General features: G+C 40.5%; 1 protein-coding gene across 1 annotated transcript; it reads left to right on the top strand.

Annotated features, from left to right (window-relative positions):
* Positions 1 to 416: 416 nt before the first annotated feature.
* On the top strand, positions 417 to 21,387 carry LOC141465528 (cytosolic phospholipase A2 epsilon-like). The gene is made up of 21 exons (XM_074148992.1): positions 417 to 443; positions 736 to 819; positions 3,489 to 3,561; positions 4,378 to 4,514; positions 5,778 to 5,909; positions 8,946 to 8,986; positions 9,433 to 9,475; positions 10,230 to 10,293; positions 10,876 to 11,042; positions 11,186 to 11,278; positions 11,643 to 11,680; positions 12,958 to 13,093; positions 13,641 to 13,777; positions 14,761 to 14,983; positions 15,634 to 15,748; positions 16,779 to 16,916; positions 17,412 to 17,519; positions 17,953 to 18,144; positions 18,717 to 18,883; positions 19,843 to 20,023; positions 21,149 to 21,387. Exons 1-21 carry the CDS (start codon positions 417 to 419, stop codon positions 21,385 to 21,387), a joined length of 2,535 nt encoding a protein of 844 aa, XP_074005093.1.

Here is a 21,387-nt window from a genome sequence, read left to right as displayed (position 1 = left end):
GTCTCTAGCTTGTGAGAGTTGCAACTGCCCCAGGATATCCCTCTGTGTGCGGTTATTCAGACCTTACAGTGATGGATAACGATTTTATTTTGGAATTAGCCTACGATGAAATGGTTGACCCATCTCCTCCTTTACCCTAAATCACTATGGTGCTTAAAAAACAAAACAAAACAAAAAAACAAAAAAAACCAAACCAAAAAAACCCCCAACCAAACAAAAACAAAACAAAAAAAAAACCCCAACTGCATAATTTGTGCTTTTGAAATCAGTGGGAGGTGGAGCTATGAGTCAATCTATACAGTTCTTCTTCCCTGCCTCAGTTGGTTGGAAAATAGCGTGGTCCAGGATAACCTGCCAGCTGTGAGACATACAGACTGGACCATTATAGCGTTGTCTTTTATGAAACGGAGATACTTATGGGATCGTCAGCCTATTCACCTTTGGTAAGAGAAAATCAGCGGTGGGGCAGGAGGATCTGTTTGGCTGTCTTGGTTGAGATTGTTTAAAAGCAAACGATTGGGGAGTTTTGATCCTTACATGTCAAACGGGTCTGCAGTGGGCAGCAGGAGCAGCAGATAGATACTCTTCGTGAGATGGAAATGCATCCCATCATAAGGAGGAAAAATGGTAGGGTTCCCTGCTATTGTCGTGGTGAATCTGGGTAGAAGCTGAAAACTAGGAATTGTTGACTGCTGGGTTTCATCACTGGCTCCTCTCTTGGCTCCTTGTCCTCAGGGTCAGTTCATCCGAGCAAACCCACGCAGGAAGATTGGAATCGGGAGGAAGAATCACGAAAGGCCACGCAGCGCTGAAGATGAGGTACTGTACAGAGCACAGCTCCTGGGCTGCAGGGAGAGGGCTGTGGGGTATGAACAATGGCCGTGCTACCTGTAGTCTTCTGCCAGCCTTTCCTGTCTCTCCCTAAGCTTAACTGTTATTATGAGAGGTGATATTTTTTTAAACTGTTAGTTAAGGGAATATTTGTTTCTTCTGTGAGTGTGCTCTCAAGAGAGGAAAGCAGTCACTATGTCTTAGGGGTTGGGAAGGTGAGGAAGGTGATGCATTTGTGGTTCTGATGCTGGGCAAGGAACCGGGAGAGCTGGATTTTAGTGTGACATCACTATATGATGGTAGTCATACCTCATAACACCCAGGGCTCAGTCTTCTTGATTTTTCCTTTGCTTTATGGAGGCAGAGCAGCAGATAAAATGATTATTCAGTGCCTGCCACTTAAGATAATTCCAAATGCTAATTTTTATGAAACGGAACTGGTAAATGTGTTGGAAGGTGCTGAATGTGGTAAATACTGGATATGTAACAAATTATTTCCCTTCTGAGTACTGACTGATTGAAATAATATTAAATGATAACTTAAAAAAAAAATTAAAATTCTGTGATGTGGGCTTTTCCCCCCTGAGTTTACTGAATCTGCTCCCTGGCTGTGTTCAGTGCAGAAGTATGAGGCTAACTCTTTGCTAGATCCAGGAGAGCAGTGAACTCACTACCTGCTAGCACTGTGGCATAATACTTGGGTTTGTGTCTGCGTATTTTCTTAGTACTTCAGCCATCTCACGAATAAGTTTTCTCCAAACTCCTGGATATGGATGGTACTAACACTGAGGATGAATAATTAATCCTCTGTATTTGGGATGAAAAGTTCAGCTTTCAGCAGTTCAGATCATCTATTCCTGTCATTCTCTCTATCTCCATAAACATTGCTGCCAAAAGTTCTGCTGAGATTGATGAGTTTCTGCCAAACCTGCTGGTTTTGTTCAAGTGACACTTTCTGAGAGAAAACTGTTGGGTTGAGAATTTTTCCAGTAAGCTATAAATAGCATCTAGCCTGGTGACTTACTGCTTTTTAGATGATTAATTTACTCCTGTAGGACACTGGCAAAAGAAGAGGTATGCAGGGAGACAGTTTCTCAGAAATCATGATACTTTGAAGATTTAATTGCTCCTTTCAATTTAATTAATGGAGCTACTGATTCTGCATGTAGCATTTTACTTCTGATGCTCTTTTGTCTTGTTTTTCCTGTAACCAAGTATAGGGTGGTTTTTAGCTGTGATGGGGAGTGGAGGGAGAAAACAAAAAAATGGAGAGGGTTGTGGAGCCTTCAAGCTATTCCCCTGTAGACCCCTCCGCTGCGGGATGTCAATATGTTGCTATACCTCAGTGCTTCTCCTTGGTAAATCAATCAGGTCAGCCTAGTGTTTTGCCATGTGAACAAATTTTTTAAATCATTTATTATGCAAATAGTCCTGAATAAGCCAGGGCATTCTGAATCACCTATTTGTGCTTTTGTTGTTTGGGTTTTTTTTGGTGCATATATGCATTCATATGCAATTATAACTTTTATTCTTGCTTCTTAGTGTTTAATTGCATAATCTAGCACACTAGCAATTTTACTCTCATCCTATCAAATCTGTAATTTGGTTGGTGTTTGCAACTTTCCATTTCCTTATGTTATTTAGAGATTTTGTGATTCATGCTTTATTCAGTTCTGGTTTTCCTCCAGCTCCTGATCTATGTACATGTATCAGTTCTGCATGCTGTAGTAACGCGGTTTCATATTGATTAATGTAGACCTCATCTATGAATGACAGGTTATCTTTACTCAGTGTCACACAGAGAAGAAAAAAATAAAAACCCTAAAAAAATACAGGTTCTTCTACCTGATGTCAAATTTGCACTGAAATGCTAGAGCTGCCTTATAGGGAGCTGGACCTATGTGTGAAATGGAAGAATGCTTACCCCGAGCCTCTGATTTCAGCCTTCCTCCTGCTGGTGTAGCTGAAGAGCTCTGGAGTCCCATAGTAGGCTGTTCACTTCTAGAACTGTTCTCTCCCTTTTTTAGTCATTTATTTCCTTTTAAGGGTCAGGTATTTTGGTATGGTGACGGATGTTATGGCATCACGTATCCCACAGCCGGATTGGGCAGTAGCAGTGATATCTTGACGAGGGCGTTATAAAACGGAGGGTATCTGTCCTGTTCTGCAGCGATATTAGACAGGCAGCTGTCCCTGTGGAGGCAGGAGGGCATCCCATGGTCCCGCAGCTGGCACACAGGGAAGTGCTGTGCTGTGATCTGTTGCACTTAGCCTGAAATTTGAGGAGCAAACCCTGCAGTAGTTTAAAGCTAGCTGGATTTTACAGGGGCAGTCGTGTAATAACTTTTTTTTTGGTGAAAACTGTCTTGTGATGTGTCTTAACTACTCCCTGCATTAAAACTTAACCTCCAAAACCTAAATCTTTAGAAAACTTAATATTAAACACAACTAGTTAGTAGACACTGCTGGAATCTGACATTATATTGTTTCAAATCACAAGAAAGAATTTCTTCTCAGAAATTGTCTCAAATAATTAAAATGACATATATTCACTGCATTAACGTGAGAATGGTCTTTGCTATGCTATAGTATAGGCTGTGTTAGTTATATGTGAGTTATTTGCCAATAATTAAGGTATTTTTCTCATTGTTCTGCAGCCAGAAGTGCCTCAGTTATGCTGGCTTACTGTAAAAATTATAAGCATGAGAAATCTCCGCAAAGCAGATCTGTGTAAGTATCACCAATGGCGTGTTTGTAGGTTAGCAAGAAAATCACTGTCACCTGAATTTAATGCTCTTGTACACCTGTTGCTTGGATTACAGTAATGTCTCAGGTTCTTTGGCTGAAGAAGTTATATCTGGTTTCATTTTTGTTTAGACTCAATTAAAACAATTTAGAAAAAAAAGTTAACAATAGAAATGAAATAGAATAGACATTCTGTGTCTGGAAAGAAAGTTATCTTTCCCTTCACTGGCTGCTCCGTGGTATTTCCGTTTCCCCTAACTCTACAATTCCCCTTTATGCATGGGTTGCCCATTTCCCTTCTGAAAGGACATCTTTGTGGAAGGTACAGGAAAAATCAGTAGTTGTGTTGGGTGCTTCTCTGTTTGTGTCTTCATTGTTATATCACTGTGAGTGCCTTGTGCATTACAATTAGAACCAGGTCAAAAAATCCCCAAAACTAAATTTTCCATTTTTTTTTGAAAAAGCCAAGTTTCAGGAAGTGAAGTCATATATGAATTAGCTTGGAACCTGAGAAATATTTGAAAATAGAAGTAAAAAATCAGAAGAGCTGGAATACTTCAGTACTGTTGAAATTAACTATTTTGGCTTTTGTTATCAAACAGAACTACTGGTTTAAAATTGACTTGTGTTTGACATGAATGTAGGTAGAAATGTTAAATAACTCTACAGCCAGAATGTTTTCGTTTGGGTCTAATGAAATATTTAGGACTCCTCAGAGGTTAATCTTTTTTCCCTTGACTGGGCAAAAGAAATAACAAGAAAGTACTGCTGTACTAATTACGCATCTTTTTGTTAACACAGTGAGCCAAACTGATTGCTACGTCAAGCTGCGGCTGCCAACAGCTTCATGTCGGGAAGCCCGGACAAGGACCGTACGCAACTGCAGAAACCCTGTCTGGAATGAAGCTTTCCACTTCATGATACAAAGAGAAGTAAAGGTAGGATCTGCACCTGTGACAGTGAGCAGGCACTCTCTAAAGGGGACATCTTCACCTGCTGCGTGCAGGGTCTTCATGAGAGCCTTGAGGCTCACACAGAGGCTTGAACTCGGTTACGCTGAGGAATAGGATGGTAACGGAAAGATACAGAAAGCATCAGAGACAGCATGAGAGATGCTATTTCCTACCAGTAAGTAAGTATGCAAGCCTTGGTATGGATTCTGTGGTGCCCTGACTGGTCTCTGTCATCTTCTAAGCACTAGAACCCCATGAATTGGATGGGAGGTTTTATAAACTCTTTAGAGGATTAGTTACGTTTTTTTGTATGCCGCTGTGAAGGCATTTTTGCTGTGTGTTGCCATGAGCTTGTAATACCTGCTTTATTCAGTAACAGCGATGCCGTTTGTAAATTATAAGAAGTACTATAACTTAATGCTATTTTTAAAAAGAAATTAAAAATATCTGTTAATACTAACCATTTCATCATTAAACAGGCATAATTTCAAAAGTTTAACAGGTTATATTTGGTATGTACATACCAAACCTTACATTTGACTTACAGACTTACAATAGAACCATGCCTATCCCATGCGGCTTTGAATGAGTGTAAGCTCAGAGAGTTATTGATCACCTGTAATAAAGTTAAATGCTGCTTTCTGTCCCAGAACAGTTATTGTAGAGTTAGCAGAAATAGATTAGCAGTCAGAGTGTGAGTGATCCAAGGTCTAGACACGGGGTCAGCTTCCTATGGCTTAATAGTGCTGTATCTTCTCATGCTGCTGTGGGTAATCTGAGCACTGAGGAATTGCAAGGGGAATCACTACAATTAATCTTGTTAAAAAGAGTTTGTTAATGTGCTTTACCTTTCATTTGTAAAGGGCTAAGAGTTTGGTCTCTATCACTACTTTCTGCTGATACGCCAAAATTTCTCAAGATAGTAATTTTGAATCTGCCAAGGATCACGATGAACGGCACGTGTAAACTCTACTCTGTCCAGTGCATATTACCATTGTGCATGTCACTTATGCTGCCTTTCTTTTGAGCTCTTGTTCTTTGCCAAGGCTGATGATTTACCTCTTGTAGGGCTAATCCGTAACTTTGCAATCTGAGCTGCAGGGGCTGTGAACTGAGCTCCATGCTGTCACAGAAGTCTGGCTGCATAGAGCAATGTGAGGGCTGTGTGCTTACTCGTGCTAGACCTTCCTTTTGGGTTCAGTAGTCCCAGAACATGGCATTTACCTCCTTCCCTTCCTCTGTCCTCAGAATATCCTGGAGCTGACAGTCTGTGATGAGGATACTTTTACACCAGATGACCAGCTTTTGACTGTTCGCTTTGATGTAGCTAAAATCCAACCTGGAGAAAAAGTTCACCTGAATTTTGAATTGAATCCAGAGGTGAGAAATGAAAAGATGAGTGAAATTAAGAGGATAGATAAAATAATACTCTTTGGCCCAAGTTACTACCTATATGAAACATCAGGGTTGTTCTCACACACAAAGACTTTGTTAAAAGAACCTTGTTAAAGCACAAAGGTAAATGCTTAGGGTTTAGGAGGGGTCAGAAACAGTCACCCCTCTGTTGTGATTGCAATTAGATGCAAAATGACTTTCCTATTCTGACTATTTTTGAGATTTCAAAAATATCTTTTGAAAAAAAGCAGAACAAGAGTCAAAAATGAAGAAGCTGATGGTTAGAGATCTCGTCGCTGTTGTAGGAGACTGACAGAGCAGGGATGGGAACAATCCTGGCCCCCTTTCCGGGAAGCTGCCCTGACCCTTTGGCTGGTAGCTCACTAGGGGTGAGCTTCACCAGGGGTTTTGTCCTGTGCTTCCAGGCTTGGTAAATGATTATATATTCTCATGAAAATCTCCATTTTTTTTCCCTCTTTTTCTCCTTCTGATAAACAACTTTTTAAAAAAAAGTAATTCTCAGCAAGCCTGTTTATGAGCTTTTGTTACAGGGTTACAAATTTCTTTTAGGGGGGCTGAGCCAGCACAGAATGGGTAGGGCTTGATGAATGAGAATCTCCTCTGTATTTTATTCTTTTCTTCTAGGTCAGTGTGTGACCCAGGAGTTCTATTTTCTGCGTATGTCTGAAAGGATATTGTGTTTGGTTATATTAAAGAGGGAATAAAGAGTTTCCTCTGAAGTGTTCAGTGGGCAAAGTTGCTGAGAGGACAGGTGGAGAAATCGCACCCATCTTTTAAGAGAGCAAAATATGTACTCGGATTACTTTCCACAAAAATGAACACTTTCTCTGCTTGGAGGCTGTGTAGCAAAGAGACTTCAGGGCTTTTTCACACTTCTGAGAAGGGCTTGAGTTTACAGTTCCTAGGAATTGCATGTGAGCTCTGTTTATTTCTAAACCACTGTGTCAGACAGGCTTTCTGGAAAACAACTTTTGCTTTTTTTTTTTTAACATTACTTTTGCTTTGGAGAGTGTTTATTTACTACACTTCTAGAAAGCAAATCCTTACTAAGGATTTCAGTATACCTGTTCCAGCTGACTATGGCCTTCCTTAGAAAAAGCCTTATGTGATTGAGATCATTTGAGTGTGATTCAAGCCCTGAGTTTGCTCTGAGGCATGTGCAGAGTTGGCTTAACCCATTGACTGAGCAAGGTGGAAGTTGGGGAGATAAGACAAGGTGAGCTGTGTCTCAGGAACGTCTGAGGAATGTATGGTCAAGCCATACTTATTTGGCTCCCAACGTCACAGATTATAGTCTGTACATGGATTTTTAGAACACTCAGGGTTTTTTTTTTTTTTTTAAAAAAAAAGTGACTTAGTAATGAAACATGCTGGGCAACCTTAATAATAGGCAGTACGTGCCCATAATGATTTCTTTCCTCTACCACGGTATCTCAAAAGCAGGGCTGAGGAAGCTGGATGGGTAATGTCAGAGCATCAGGATTGCTTCCTGCTGTGTCTCTTGCTCACTGTGTGGTCTAACAAGTCTTTCCATTGCTTCGCTCCAGGATTTTCACCCACAAAAATGTGAATGGGACTTAGTAGAAATAGAATTTGTGTGAGTGTGTGTACAACAGCATAAGAAGGGTGGAAACATAAGGCAGACACAATTAGGGAGACGTTATCAGCCAGTGTCTCCTGAACATTGTTCCTGCTATTTGGCCAAAGTTGGAAGATGCTGCCAGTGAGTTTGGATAGTACACTGGTCACAATCTTGATGAATCTAGATGCTTGATAAAGTCTGTCTTTCATGTCTGTAAGGTGACTGCTTTCTAAAATCCATCCCTTAGCCTTCTGTTACAAACTTTTGCAACTACCTTAATTTTCATGAAAGGGAGACTGGAAGAAATAAGTGACCAGAACCATCTGCTGCTGGGTTACATGCCACGGATCCAGCTCTCAGAGAAGCCACCTGAGAGGTCTTATTTACTGACATGAACTAGTAAATACAAAAATTCTCACTTTTCACCTTTACTGTAGTGGTGATTTTACCTTGGCAGCTACGTTATCAGACTTGACACAGTTTTCACAGTCTCTTCGCAAAGTTAAAGTATGTTGTGCAGCCAGGCAGAAGATATTTGGCAGTACGGGTTAGTTCTTCTGAATATGAATGAAAAAATTTAGCCTCCCTTGTCAGAAAGAGATTTATATCTTCCACTAATTAGTGTTTTCCTGCCTGTGGGTGATATAGAAGATCTCTCTGATATGTTTTTTGTGTGGTATTTCCTGGACTGGCTGTGCCCTTTACAGGCTGATCCAGCAAATCGCTGCAGCTAAGTAATACAGTTGTTCAGTCTGTCTTATGTTGTTGGTGTGTGACTCGTGTTACTCTCCTGTTGCTGTTCCCTGCTCTTACACTCTTCCCCCTTTTTCATCTTTACTTGGCCTTGTTGACCTCCTTTCCCTCACTCCACAGATTCACTCTTCTTTCTTTTCTCTTCTTTCCTTCACCCTGGAAATTTTTATTTCCCACCTTTTTTTTTTTCATGTTTAGTCACGTTACTCTGCAAATTCTTTTGTTTTAACCCAGACATACTCAGCACCTAGGTCCATTTATTCTCAAGTATGTTCTCCTACATCATTCACCTGTTATACCTCCCTTCCTCGGCATTCATTGACCCATATCTCATCCTCGTAATAAGTGAATACCAGGACCTTCATCCCCTATTCCATGATACTTACTCTCTCCTTCCGCTTGGGGGGACAGTTGGTTTGTAAACAGTACAGCGGTGAAGAGACATGAAATGAAAGGGTGGCTGAAGAAGGCTCTGTCCATTTGCATTATGATGCAGAGAGTGTGGGAATAGCAAAATCTTGCAAGGGGAGATGGACTAGATGATCTCTAGAGGTCCCTTCCAACTCTGACAATTCCGTGATTATTCAAAATTTTCAGAGCTCTATCAAAGGAAAAAAATTTATTTGTTCATTTTCCTTAAATGAAAAAATAAATCTTATTTTCAGAATCAGGAAGAACTAGAAGTGGAATTTCTACTGGAAAACATGTGAGTAAAGCCTAAATGTTACAGAATTTGTCATCAGAAAACTTTATATTTTTAAAGAGAGTCATAATGCAGCATTGGGGAAGTGGCTACATGTACGTGTGCTCGAATATCCCATCTCAGCATCTTCCCCATGTTTGCTTTTCTGTCCTCAATCTGGTGAAATCCCTCCTTGAGTGACAGTCTCACTTACTATTTGTAGCTGAGGGTGTGTATTTATTTTGTAATTCAGCCTAAGGAGAGATGGTGCTGATCAGGGGAGGTAAGAAAGAGGTAGTGTTCCTAGGAGCTATGCTACTGTGACCTGGCAGTGAGCACGGAGGTGAAAGATGGAAGTGCTGATGGCACTTGGCAATGAGAAAAAACTGAGCTCAGAGAACTATTTGCATTTAAAAGATTATTGCTCATATACCCACTCTTAAATAAACCTTTTCCTTTTTGCTTTTCAGTCCAGGTGTATCTGAGAACATCATTACTAATGGCGTACTAGTGGTAATTCTTTTATTTTTTTTATGCTTATGTTCTTATGGTAGGGCAGACTGAAGGATGTAGTTGGAAGAACTATGCCTTTAGGCATAGCCTTTACTCTTTTCCAGATGAGACAGGGTGTGGCTGTAGAGTTTTGAATTTGGTCATGCTTGTAGTACATTCTATGTTGGGAGAGGCTTGGACCAGTGCTCTGCCACAGTGCCAGTGAGCTGCTGACTGATGAAATGGTGACAAACAAGAAAACTTGGGAAGAGAGTGAATCCAGTGTCACTGCAGAGTTTATTAATGTCTGCCTTGAAGCCAAAGGCTTTTCACCCCATGTCCACAATACTGTGTGATGCTCCTGTGCTGCTACTTCCTCCTATGCAGCACTCTCGTGGGGATTTTTAGCTTTATCCCAAAGGTATTAAAGTACAGGTCCATGTGTCCAATTGTTCTGCAGAGTTATAGGTATCCTTTAGCTCACTCTTCTGTAGGCAAAAGTTAAAGTGTGGCCTAGATGGGAACAAAAATTTCTTGTGTTAAATGTTGGGGATTGAATGGTATTTAAATGTAATGGGGATAGATCCCCAGCTATCTTAGCTCCTTTGACCACAGTATTGCTTGCATGACTTATACAAGAGAATCAGCCTCTGTAATTTCTTCATGTTCACAGGACATCATGGCCAAGCCTGTTGTCTCCACAAGACCCCTAGATCCTCAGTGAGGATCCTGAACTATTTCTGTGACCAGTGATTTTGTTGCTTGTCTCTTCCAGTCTCGTGAAGTTTCCTGTTTGGAAGTACATGTGAATGAAGCAAAAATGCAGAGCCCTTACACAAGTGAGGTTATTGATTTAAATCATTTGTCACTGCTTTTTGTGCTATAGGAGGTGCTGCTGCATCTAGATAAATATTTGATCTGTTTTCATGTCTGTTTGTATCAGGGCTGCTTGGGGATTGAGGTGTTTCTTGAATTACCTGCTTGCTAATAGTGAGACTCCTCTGGAGATGGCGTGACAGTGTAGCTTAAGGGAAACTGTGGAGGTGGCTGGGATACTCAGAAACATCTCTGCAGTGTGATGGAACTGAAGTTCCTGTGATGAGAACAGGAAGTAAAAGAGGGGAGACACAGCTATGAGAAGTGGAAGGACTACGGTGGAAACTCAAGGGGTGTGAATGCTGCCAGTGGCATCCACTGGTCTAACACATGCGCCCTGTCGCTTGGCTGGGGAGAAGCTGCAATGCTGCACCGGCCTTTGGCTGCGTATTCAGCCTGGCCCTTGTTCATATTGATTATGGGGGAGGAAAAACATTGTGGCCCAAATTAATGTTGTCTGCACAAAGGCTGAAAATTGGAGTATTTCTATTTGTTATTTTTCAGGGCTAGTTAACATTTCTCTATGGTTTGCTTCTTGTTCTTAGGGAGAGATTTCACGTTCACAATGAAAGGATCCTATGAAGGAGCCCAGGATGTTTCCATAGGCCCTCACTGCAGACGGGGAAGCAGTGAAACCACTGTGTTCCACTACGTCAAGCACAGTCAACCCAGACTGTACATCACACCACCAAAGGAGCGTGCCTTCTGTCGTGTATGTTTGCTTGTGGACAGTGGTAACAGCTAAAGTAACTTTTGGGACAAGCATGATGAATTAACCTTTCTCTGGTAGACCTGTACCTGTGGGTTGTAAATATTGGTCTCCTTATAATAATTTTTTTTCCCACTTTAATGTAGTGTGGCTCAGCTAGGAGGGAAATGGATGTAAGTAGTCCCCTGGCTGTGCCTCTCCATTCTCTGGACTTGGGGAAGAAAGTGACAGTGATGAGAGTGAGTAACCTTTGACGGTGTTTGGAATTATTTCAACCAAGTGTAAGCTATATCTATGTGATATCCGGTCTATTATTAATTTTGTTATTAAAATTATACTAGCTGAGTTATATGTATGCTCAGCTGTGCATACATTTGAAAGTATAACTATTATTTAAGGAAAAGCAGCATATCCAGAATTACTGATTGCTTTAGAAGTATTTTAAAAGCAAGATCCTAGTGATGTTTGTGTGCAGAAGGCCTGAGAAAACACCAAAGATTTATCATTAGACTATGTATCTGAATAATTGCTAATACTGTAAAACATGCTTTTGCAAACTTTCAATTCTATTTAGAATTAATGGTGTTCCTTCTTGATTCTCAGGGTGAATCTTATGAGGTGTCTGTGAAGGAGGAAGATGGGTAAATATTTTACTACTTTTGAATGAGTACTTAAGCCATCTCCTATCCTTTCTTAGTATCATCTTTAGATGAAAAGAAGTCACAGCTTAAACTAGCTCATTTCAAAACCAGGAATAAACATTGTAATTGGTTAAAGAAGACTAAAATATGAGGAAGTTTTAATAAAATGATACATGCTTTCAAATTGGTTGCTAAGAGTTTAGCATAGAATAGGTGGCAGGTAGTCATGGGGTATAACCAGTCATGATGTTTTTCCCAATGTTGATGCTTCCTAATTTTGATACTTAAGAATCCCTCTGTCTTGTAACCTGTATCTATAAGACATACACTGAATTTCACTGAATTTTTTTAGAGTTGGAAGGGACCGTATAGATCATCTAGTCCAACTCCCCTGCTGAAGCAGGATTGCTTAGAGAATGCTACTCAGGACTGCAATACACGTTTATGTGTAATCCGTTTCTAATGTGTTTCTAACACTGTTACACATTTACCAGTCCTCTGCAGGTCATTTTTCAATGAAACAAGTGGATAGTAATTAATTTGTTGACTGGCTTGCAGTGATTTTCTGAAGGGCAACATTACCCCCTACTGATTAGTTAGCTACATTGCAAGCACTAATTGCAGACAGATGATAAATCAGAGGTTTTTCACTGAATATTAATTATGAGTCACAGAAAGGACAAAATAACCTTTTGGCTGATAAAACCCTGAAACAGTATCACTGTGAAAACAGAAGTTAGAGAATGAATGATGCATATGGTGTTCATAATCAGGTACGGATATGAAGGGTTACATTTAAGAGTTGTTTTCTGACTCAAGTATTTCCAGCACAAATTCTTAGTAGAGAAAAGCCTAACACGGTCTTAGGGTCACTTTGCCTAAAGCATTTTAAGTTTAAATAACTGCTTTGGCCCTCTCCGCTCTTCAGGAAACACGTACAAAGCAAGAGAACGTGAAAAGGTGTCCAAATTCCAGAGCTCAATTGAAACAGCTGGAATTCAGTTATGTTCCTTGTTTTTCATCAGGAGAGAATTTGATTCATTTAACTTCCTCATGATTGTGTGAAATAGTTCAGGACATGATTCTGGTCTAAAATATCCACAGGGCCTGGGATATCCATATACCTTCTCTCATTTCCGTAGAAGAACCTTCATATGCACGGAAGTAGCCTTTCTTTAAGCTGGTTTATTGTTGTTGCTGTTGTTGCTTGATGCCTCAAGCAGTAGCTCTAGAAATGGCTTATAGGTAATGTATCTTGTTCTGTTCTTGTGCTCCAGTTGCAAGAATTTAGATTTGCGTTTGGGGTTTGATCTATGCGTAGAGGAGCAGGATTTCATCTGTAAAAGGAAGAAGGTAGTTGCTGCTGCTCTAAAAAATCTTCTTCATCTAGATGAAGACTTGCAAGAGGATGAGGTATGTGGGACAGCATCTTGGGAACTGAAAGTATTTTGTCCCCCTTTGAATGAAGTGAATGTAATGTACTTGTATATAGGTCTTCCACATCTTCTAGACTTAAATGTACAGGCTGGATTGTCACTTGGACCTAAGACCATGTTCAAGAATTTTTGACGCAGAGTAGGAAAAAAGAACTGCTCGTCTGACCTCAGTTTTACTCAGGATTTTAAAATGTGTTTTGAGGGAAAGACGTCAGAAAAAAGTTAAAAAACATATGGAAAAGACTCTTTACAAATCTGAAAATAGATTATGCCATACAAGAGCCATGCTTACAGCTTCTGATTTACCAAAGCATCACTGATCAGGAAGATGCTTTCAGCGTACACGAAGTCCCACCAGAGTTTACACAGCCTAAACACGCACCTAAGTGCAGACAAGAAGAAGGTGAATTGAGTCCAAACCTACTTGAATCAGGGTGTTACTTTTACTTGCTGTTACTTGCATGCCCATCACTTCTCTATTTCATCTGGTAATGAGCGACTCTGTGCCTTTGTGTGTTGAGCAGGTGCCAGTGGTGGCAGTCATGACCACAGCAGGGGGAGTGCGGTCCATGACAGCTATGTTTGGCAGTCTTCTGGGTCTCCAGGAGTCAGGTGTTTTGGACTGTGTCTCATACATCAGTGGTTTATCTGCCACAACGTGGTAAGGCGCATCGGGCTTGTGCTTGCTCTTTGTGTTAGCAGAGTGATAACCTGATGAAGCATATTGTCTTGCTGATGAATTTTACTCAGCGTGACACTGGGACTCCTGATGCTTGACTTCCTTTTAGTGCTCACCCATTTCATGGGACCGCTCAGTGCTGTAGCCCTTATCTCCTTTAGCTACAAGAGAAATTGTGTGAGAACTACTATATTTCTATAATGGCACAGAAACTCCCTTTGTGTATCTCTGGGGTTATCTAGCTGCATGTAACACTTCAGAAATCCTCTGGTAAGATTTGTCTGGCTCAATTCTTACACGCTTCTGAAAAAGAGGATTTAAAAGAAAAGCCCTGAGAAACACAGAGTGTCATGCCCACAATGCTGACTGCCTTGCAAAACTTGCAGGCTTTAAAATGTTCTACCTCTGGAGGGCTGCTCTAAAAAGATACAGGAGAAAAAATGGGGTGGGGATGAGAAGGGGTGACTGGAATCTGCCCAAACTCTGGGAGCTGAAGTCTCAAGCAGACTGGCCCTGTGTGTGCCAAGTGTGAGGTGACCCACATGCTGCATGCCCAAGGAGGGGAGCTCTTGCACTTCTCCAGGGCAGTGTTTGCTGCTAAACTCCTGCTGAACGTTTCACTGGGAGTCTGAAACAGCTCAGGGAGCTGGCCTCAGACAGAAGCTGTGGTTTGAACCTGGACAATCAAAGGGTAATTCTAGTAAAAGCTTGTGTTAAGTTATGGGTATTGCTTTATTACTGTCTTGATTCTGAGAAGAAACAAGCTAGGATGATTTTGAATGTATCCCTGCAGCAAAAAAATTGTTGTACAGTCTAAAGTCTGCCCGAGCTTTGAGCTGCTATTCCAAGGTAAAAGCTGGAGGCCAAGAGCCTTGTGTATCCTGAAACAAAATGCTTATGTGTGGTACAAGCCCATGAATCGTCATGCACCCAGTGATGAACCATGGTATGTTTCTTTTTACCAGGACCATGGCAAAATTATATGAAGATGCAAATTGGTCACAGAAGGATCTCGGAGAGCCAATTGGTGATATCAGGAAGCATGTGATCAAGAACAAGCTGCACTGTTTCTCATTGGGTCATATGAAATATTATGAAAAGGAGCTTTGTGAGAGAAAGCAAGAGGGGCACAAGCTGTCCTTTACAGATTTATGGGGACTCTTCATTGATTGTATGCTACGTAATCAGGTATTATATATCCATCCCTTATTCCAAAGAATTTCTAACTTTTCATGTCTAAAGTTCTGGATTCAGCTATAGGAAAGGCTCTCAAAGATTCTGAGGGATCTTTCTTGGGCTTTTTAGAAGAAAAACAACACAGTTTAAAATATAAGCATCTAGGGGAAATGTCTGAGCATGTAAAAAGTCAAGGTGTTAATGAAACTGATTTTCCATCTTTAATTTCAGATCAAATGAGCATTCTAGTAACTTACAGAGGAGAGGTGGCTCTGACAGAGCTAAGTCCAGGCATAGCAATATATAGCCATACCAGCAAACAAAGCTGTATTGAATGAAGTCAGACCCTGGTTGACTTTTATCTGCAGCACCTCCAAGGTAGCTAAATATCTTTGTCTTTCATTAAAGCAAGTCATATCCTAGTGACCCCGCAGACAGGTTTCTCACATTTTCACTCTATGCCCCATTCTAAAATCCCTGGAAGCATCAGTGATAATGCTTTGGTGAAGGTTGTTGACAGGTAACGCATGAAAGCATTTCTGTGGTCAAACAACTGAAGTACACAGAACAAAATCTGATGAGGTTTAGGAGAGGTTTCATTGATACTTAAGTACAAACTTAAATACTCATCTTTTACAATGACTCCTGTTCTTTATAAACAGGAAAGTACTCACAAGCTCTCTGACCAGCAACTGGCAGTAAATCAGGGGCAGAATCCGTTGCCCATATACCTGTCCCTCAATGTCAAGGATGACTTCAGCACTCTGGATTTTAAAGGTGATGATTATTATATGCTCTTCTGTAAATCTAAGGAGTTTCCTTTTAATGCTGGGTGAATGCCAAAAACTTTTACAGTAAGTCAAAGCTAATAAATGTTTTAATTAATTTCTTTTTCCCCTGTCTTCACATCTGGGTTCTGACTTGGATTAAAAACGTACATCCTAATACAATGCTAGGAAGATACCTGTGCAAAGACACTGCCCTGTGGGGGGCAGAGATGCCTTTTGCTCGCAACCTTGAGAGCCACCACTGCTGCTCTTTCTCTCTCTGGTCCCCAGCTAGTCCTCACAGCCCCTTTCAGCTGCTGGGGTTCCTCCCCAAGCAGCAGTAGTCCAAGAGAGTTGTGAAGAGCCGGGGGAGGAGGGGAAGGAAGGGAGGATAAGGGAAGATGTGGAGGGGGATGACAGCAGAAGGCAGCTGCCAGCAGCCAGAGAAGGATCTGAGGAGGAGCTGTGCCCTGTGCCCTGATCAGTGTTGCTGATCTCTCACTTCTTCCACGGTATTTTCTGGCTCAAACAAAGCAGGGTGTACTGCAACTGAACATGATCATCTGCCTCTAGGCATGATCTGCAGTCCCAGTGTATTCAGCCATGGTTTGGGTGGGTTTTGGTCAGAGCTTTTTTAGTTTCATGAGGCAGAGATTATCAGAGTCTTAAGAACGAACAGTAGCTGGTGTCGTCGCTGACTTAGAAGAACTAAAAGTGCCACATCTTGAGCAGGGCCTTAGCAATTGATGGACTTTTAGACCCAATTTTTGCTTCTTGGTACAGAAATGGACCTGAACCCTGAGCTGAACGAATTTTCACAGTGTTAGTGGAGGAAATGTATTTAGCTTTTGCATTCACCAATCTAACATGCAATACATTGAAGGGAAACCTGTTTGTTTCAAAACATGGTGGTTTGGACTGTCTGTCACCAACATGCTGAAGCTACAGGCCTTGTTCTTCCAGCTTTTGATTCTCTAAGCTGTTATTTTCACATGTGTTCAGGTGGCTGCAATAAATCCTTCTTGATGCCTTGTTTGCAGAGTGGGTGGAGTTCACACCTTATGAGGTGGGTTTCCTGAAATATGGGGCCTTTGTTCGTTCAGAGGATTTTGGTAGCGAGTTCTTCATGGGTCACCTGATGAAGAAGATTCCAGAGTCCCGCATCTGCTTCTTGGAAGGTGATTTACTATTCAGAAAAATATCACATTTATCACTACATGATTGGCTACATAGAGTTGGTATCCAGTAACTGCTGGTCTGCAAGTACCAATACTAGTACACCAGATAATGTGTCTGATGCAACTTAAATCTCAAATGAACCAGCTCAAAGTGACAGAAGAGGAACCAAATTCTTGATACAAATGCAATTAATTTGCTGAACCAAAACAGAACAAACACATTAAAACTGATCTTTTGAAGTATTTAAAATCACAGTCTGACTCTTATAAACAGCCAGGTTTCTAAAATGGTCTAGTCATAAGCCAGACATTATGTAGAATGGCATGGAATTTGATATTCATACTAAAATTCGTAATATTTCATAACTAAACCAGTGCTAATTTAAACAACCACAGAGACTGAATCCAAGTAGGTTGCTATAGCTGTGCTCTAAAAATTCAAAGTAGTATTAAGTATGTAGTGTTTTTTTTTGTTTTTTTTTTTAAACTTTCAAGGCACATGGAGTAATATATTTTCCCAGAATTTTATGGATGCTGTCTACCTCTCAGGTCATTCAGAGGACTTTTGGCACAGATGGACCCGAGGCACTGAGCATGACATTGGTTAGTTATTTGGATTACTCTTCACTTGCATCTGCATTGTCTTCACACTTTTCTGAAATATGAAGCCTGACATTTGGTAAAGGGTTTGTTTTTGTGTCCTGTTTCTGGGTTAGGTGACACCAAGCCTTTGGGAATGAAGGAAAAACAGGAGAGAAAAACAGGAAAACGGGAACAAACATTGTACTGCTCACTGTGCAACATCCCTGGGGAGTTTTGTTAGTCACAAGAGGGTTGCCATGAGTCCTTTGGGGAGGGAACAACAAGGTGATGCTGTGGCACTGAAACCCACCTCTGCCCAAATCCATCTGCATTCCATCACAGATGGGGCTGTGGTGGTTTGGCTGCCTGGCCCCTCTTTCTTTGTTATTCTTTGTATCAGAGAAACACTCTAAATAAATTGCAGACATGTACTCTTTTCTCATTCTTCCTACAGAGGAACACCCTGCTCTGCCCAGGAAGCCTCATGAACAGCCAACTTGCTTATCCATTCCCAAAGGTTGCCTTTCCAGTACTCTTCGAGAAATGATGACTGGACGGCCAGTGGTTTCAACTTACCATAATTTCCTCAAGGGCTTGCAGCTACATAACAAGTATTTAGAGAATGAGAGTTTTTGCATGTGGAAAGGTAACAGTAAATTGTTTTAGATGTATCTTTGAAGGTGATTTGAGTGCCGATGCTTGCTAAGGACAAATACTTGATAAGTTTTAGCATAAAGGCAAATTTTGATTAATATTATTTGATTAGTAGGTTTGTAGAATTTGTTTTGCTGAGTCCCAGATGACTTACTGCTGATCTTGTTTCTGTCTTGGAGAAGCCACAGCAGGCTTGCATGTGGCTTTTCTTCTTTTTTTTTTTTTTTCTTTTTTTTTCTTGCTTTTCTTCCTAGGAAAAGCCACAAAAGAATGACTTACAGCTTCCACTGAAGCTAAATAGCCACAAATTTACACCAGTTGAAAAAGCAGCTTAATGTATCACTTTGGATGAAGCTGAGTCTCAAAACTTCTCCCTCTTACTGATCTCAGAGCTGAGCTGTAGATGCTAAAATTGTGTCAAAGACAAATATTTAACTGGGCTTTGTGTCAAAGACAAACGTGGGTGTGGGCTGCCTTTTCTTTCTTTCGTTGTTATGCTGATTGGGGAAAAACTGGACTTAGTCCTGCAGTAATTAATTGATAATACAAGTTTTTGACTTGCAGACACAGTGCTGGATTCTTCTCCCAACCAGCTGAATGAAATGGGTGATTACCTCAAGCTGGTAGATACAGCTTTCTTCATCAACACCAGCTGCCCACCGATTCTGAGGCCAGAGAGGAAAGTGGATGTCATTCTGCATTTAAATTACAGCGGAGGATCACAGACTCTGGTGATGTTTTGAAGTAACGGTTCTTTATCTATATGACTCCAGCAGCTGAATTACCGTATTTCTTTTTTCTTTTCCTTTTTTTTTTTTTTGGTGTCAGAAAATGGTCTGGTTTTTATTAAGTTATGTAATTAAGTAATTAACTTTTATTAAGTTAAGATCATATCAGTGATACATTCAACACTGTGACCATAATGTCACTGTTTTTATTGGGTCTATTTTCAGTAGCTTTCTGGGACATGCTAATGAACACAGATGCATAGAAGATTACCTTTTCTGTGTATCTGCAGATTTATCATTGTGGTACCAAGTTCCACCAAAGTTAATTTAATTAACTTTTACAATGTAATTAGTTAATACATAATTTTGCTATTTTTGAATGAAAATTTGGAGGTTTTCTTTTGTGTTTGACTCTTGGTGTTTGCATAAGTTGCAGTCAGGTTTGTTTTGCTGTGTTTGAAGAGATCTTGAGGGGCATATATGATTGAAATGAATGTAATTTATTTGTCGGAGGACATGAAGACATTGATCATTAGATGCACTGAATGCAAACGGTTTGACAGGAAGGTTGGACTTAGATGATCTCCAGAGGTCCTTTCCAACCACTACAATTCTGTGATTCTCTGAACTTGTGGTCTGAAATACCATATGTAATCAAAATTTCCTGATCCAAATCTGCTACTGTGCCCACTAAATCACAAAAATGATCATAATTTCTTATAAATTTCAGAAAACAATAATCTTTCTTTAAAAATTTACGGTGTTAGCAAATGAATCAAATTTCTATTACCCAGGATATATTAAAATCAAGAGGATATGTTTGTTCCAGTGCATAGTTTGCCTTATTTGTAAATGTGTATATCAATTACAGATTGCCTAGTGCAGCAAAATATCAGTTATGGGGCTTGGTAGCCTTATTTCAACCTCTTTTTGTGTTCCAACTCTCCTCTTTGTTGAACCAGCCACTGGACCTATTCTCAGAGTACTGTTTGGAGCATGGGATCCCATTCCCCGGCACGGAGCTGAGCCAGGAAGACCGGGAACACCTGAAGGAGTGCTATGTGTTTAAGGACGGCTTAGAGGCACCGATTGTGGCCTATTTCCCACTGGTGTGTGATACCTTCCAAAAATACAAGGCACCAAGTAAGTTAAGAGCATTAATCAATCATTTTTTGAGGTTGTCACATCCAGTTTATCTATTGAATTTGCTCCTCTTCTAAAACAAGAGACTGGCAAGCTTCCCAGTTGGCTAAGTGATCATATTCCCAGTCCTGGTGTGGTGGATATAGTGTTGGCCAACTAATCTGGGACTGAGCAGAACAGTTTCAAAATTGGAAGTGTGAACATCTGTAGCTTGAGGAAAACCCCCTTAACTGGCATCTGGGACAGTTTGTCTTCCTTTGATAATAAAGGACAGGAGGCAGCTACTAAGTTATATCCACTGGTAGCTAACACTGTCACTTAAGTCTTGTAATGAGATTCTATGTTTACTTTGTTCACAAAGCTAGAATCCTCTTGTTGTTTTGAGAATTGAAAGTGCGGAAAACATAATGAAGCAAAGGATTTGCCAGGGTAACAAGCTGCTTTGATATCTATCATTTTTGAAAAGTTGCCCAATTATTTTCTTTAGTTCAGCAGTAAAATAAATAGTGATTTTTTTGTTGTTGTTGTTTCACCAGAAAAACTACTTGGCAGATTCAGTTTCAGTTTACAAATACTTTTGCATGCATTAACTTAAATTTTCTTGTTGCTAATTTAGTATGATCCAGGAGATTTTCCCCCAAAACTGAACAAAAATCTACATCCCAGCTTATTGGAAAAGACCTCATGTAGGCCATCATCTCATTAGTCCTGGTGCATGTGCTTAAAATCTCAGCCACCTGGGAGGGAGGATTCCCAATCCAGGAGCTTCTTGGTGTCATTTTCTACCAGTTGGTAGATAAGGAGCTGTCATCTCAGTACCCAATGGAAAACCTAAAAATACAAAATTCCAAATCTGCAAAAGTGAAATATTCTGATGGAAAACTTTCATTTAGAGAGGAAAGCATTTTGCATGGAAAGTTGTTCTGCCATGCTGTCGTCGAGCAGCGAAGTGGTGGATTTTACTAGTGCAGCAGATGTAGTATCTATACAGTAATTAAATCTTGAACCATTTTTCCAGGGAGAATTCAGTTTCTTGTGGCTGTTACTGTGTTTTTGGCATTGTCTGTTAGGTGTCTTTCACCTCAGTAATATTGCTGTGTTGAACTTTGTTACGTTCTTATTCAGATGTGGAGCGCAGTCCCACAGAGATGGAGCAGGGAAGAGTAGACGTGTCCAACTGTGTTGCTCCCTATGGCACTGGTCTGCTTACATACACTGAGGAGAATTTCAACAAGTTGCTGAACCTGTGCAGCTACAACATCCTGAATAATAAACATTTAATTCTTCAGGCTTTGCGAACTGCAGTGGAACGAAAGAAGCGATTTAAAAACTGTTCCTCACCTCAGTTGTGTAAACTCTCTTAA

This window comes from Numenius arquata, chromosome 6, assembly GCF_964106895.1.
Source record: "Numenius arquata chromosome 6, bNumArq3.hap1.1, whole genome shotgun sequence".
In the NCBI taxonomy this organism is placed as follows: Eukaryota; Metazoa; Chordata; class Aves; order Charadriiformes; family Scolopacidae; genus Numenius; species Numenius arquata.
Note: the sequence above shows the minus strand (reverse complement) of the source record. Positions and strands in the feature narration are given on the sequence as shown.

Excerpts from the sequence above, each read along its gene's own strand:
- LOC141465528 (XM_074148992.1), top strand. The coding sequence starts at position 417 with ATGGGATCGTCAGCCTATTCACCTTTG. Across the intron at positions 8,987-9,432 it reads GAATTTCTACTGGAAAACAT|TCCAGGTGTATCTGAGAACA; the intron begins GTGAGTAAAGCC and ends TTTGCTTTTCAG. Across the intron at positions 11,043-11,185 it reads AGGAGCGTGCCTTCTGTCGT|TGTGGCTCAGCTAGGAGGGA; the intron begins GTATGTTTGCTT and ends ACTTTAATGTAG.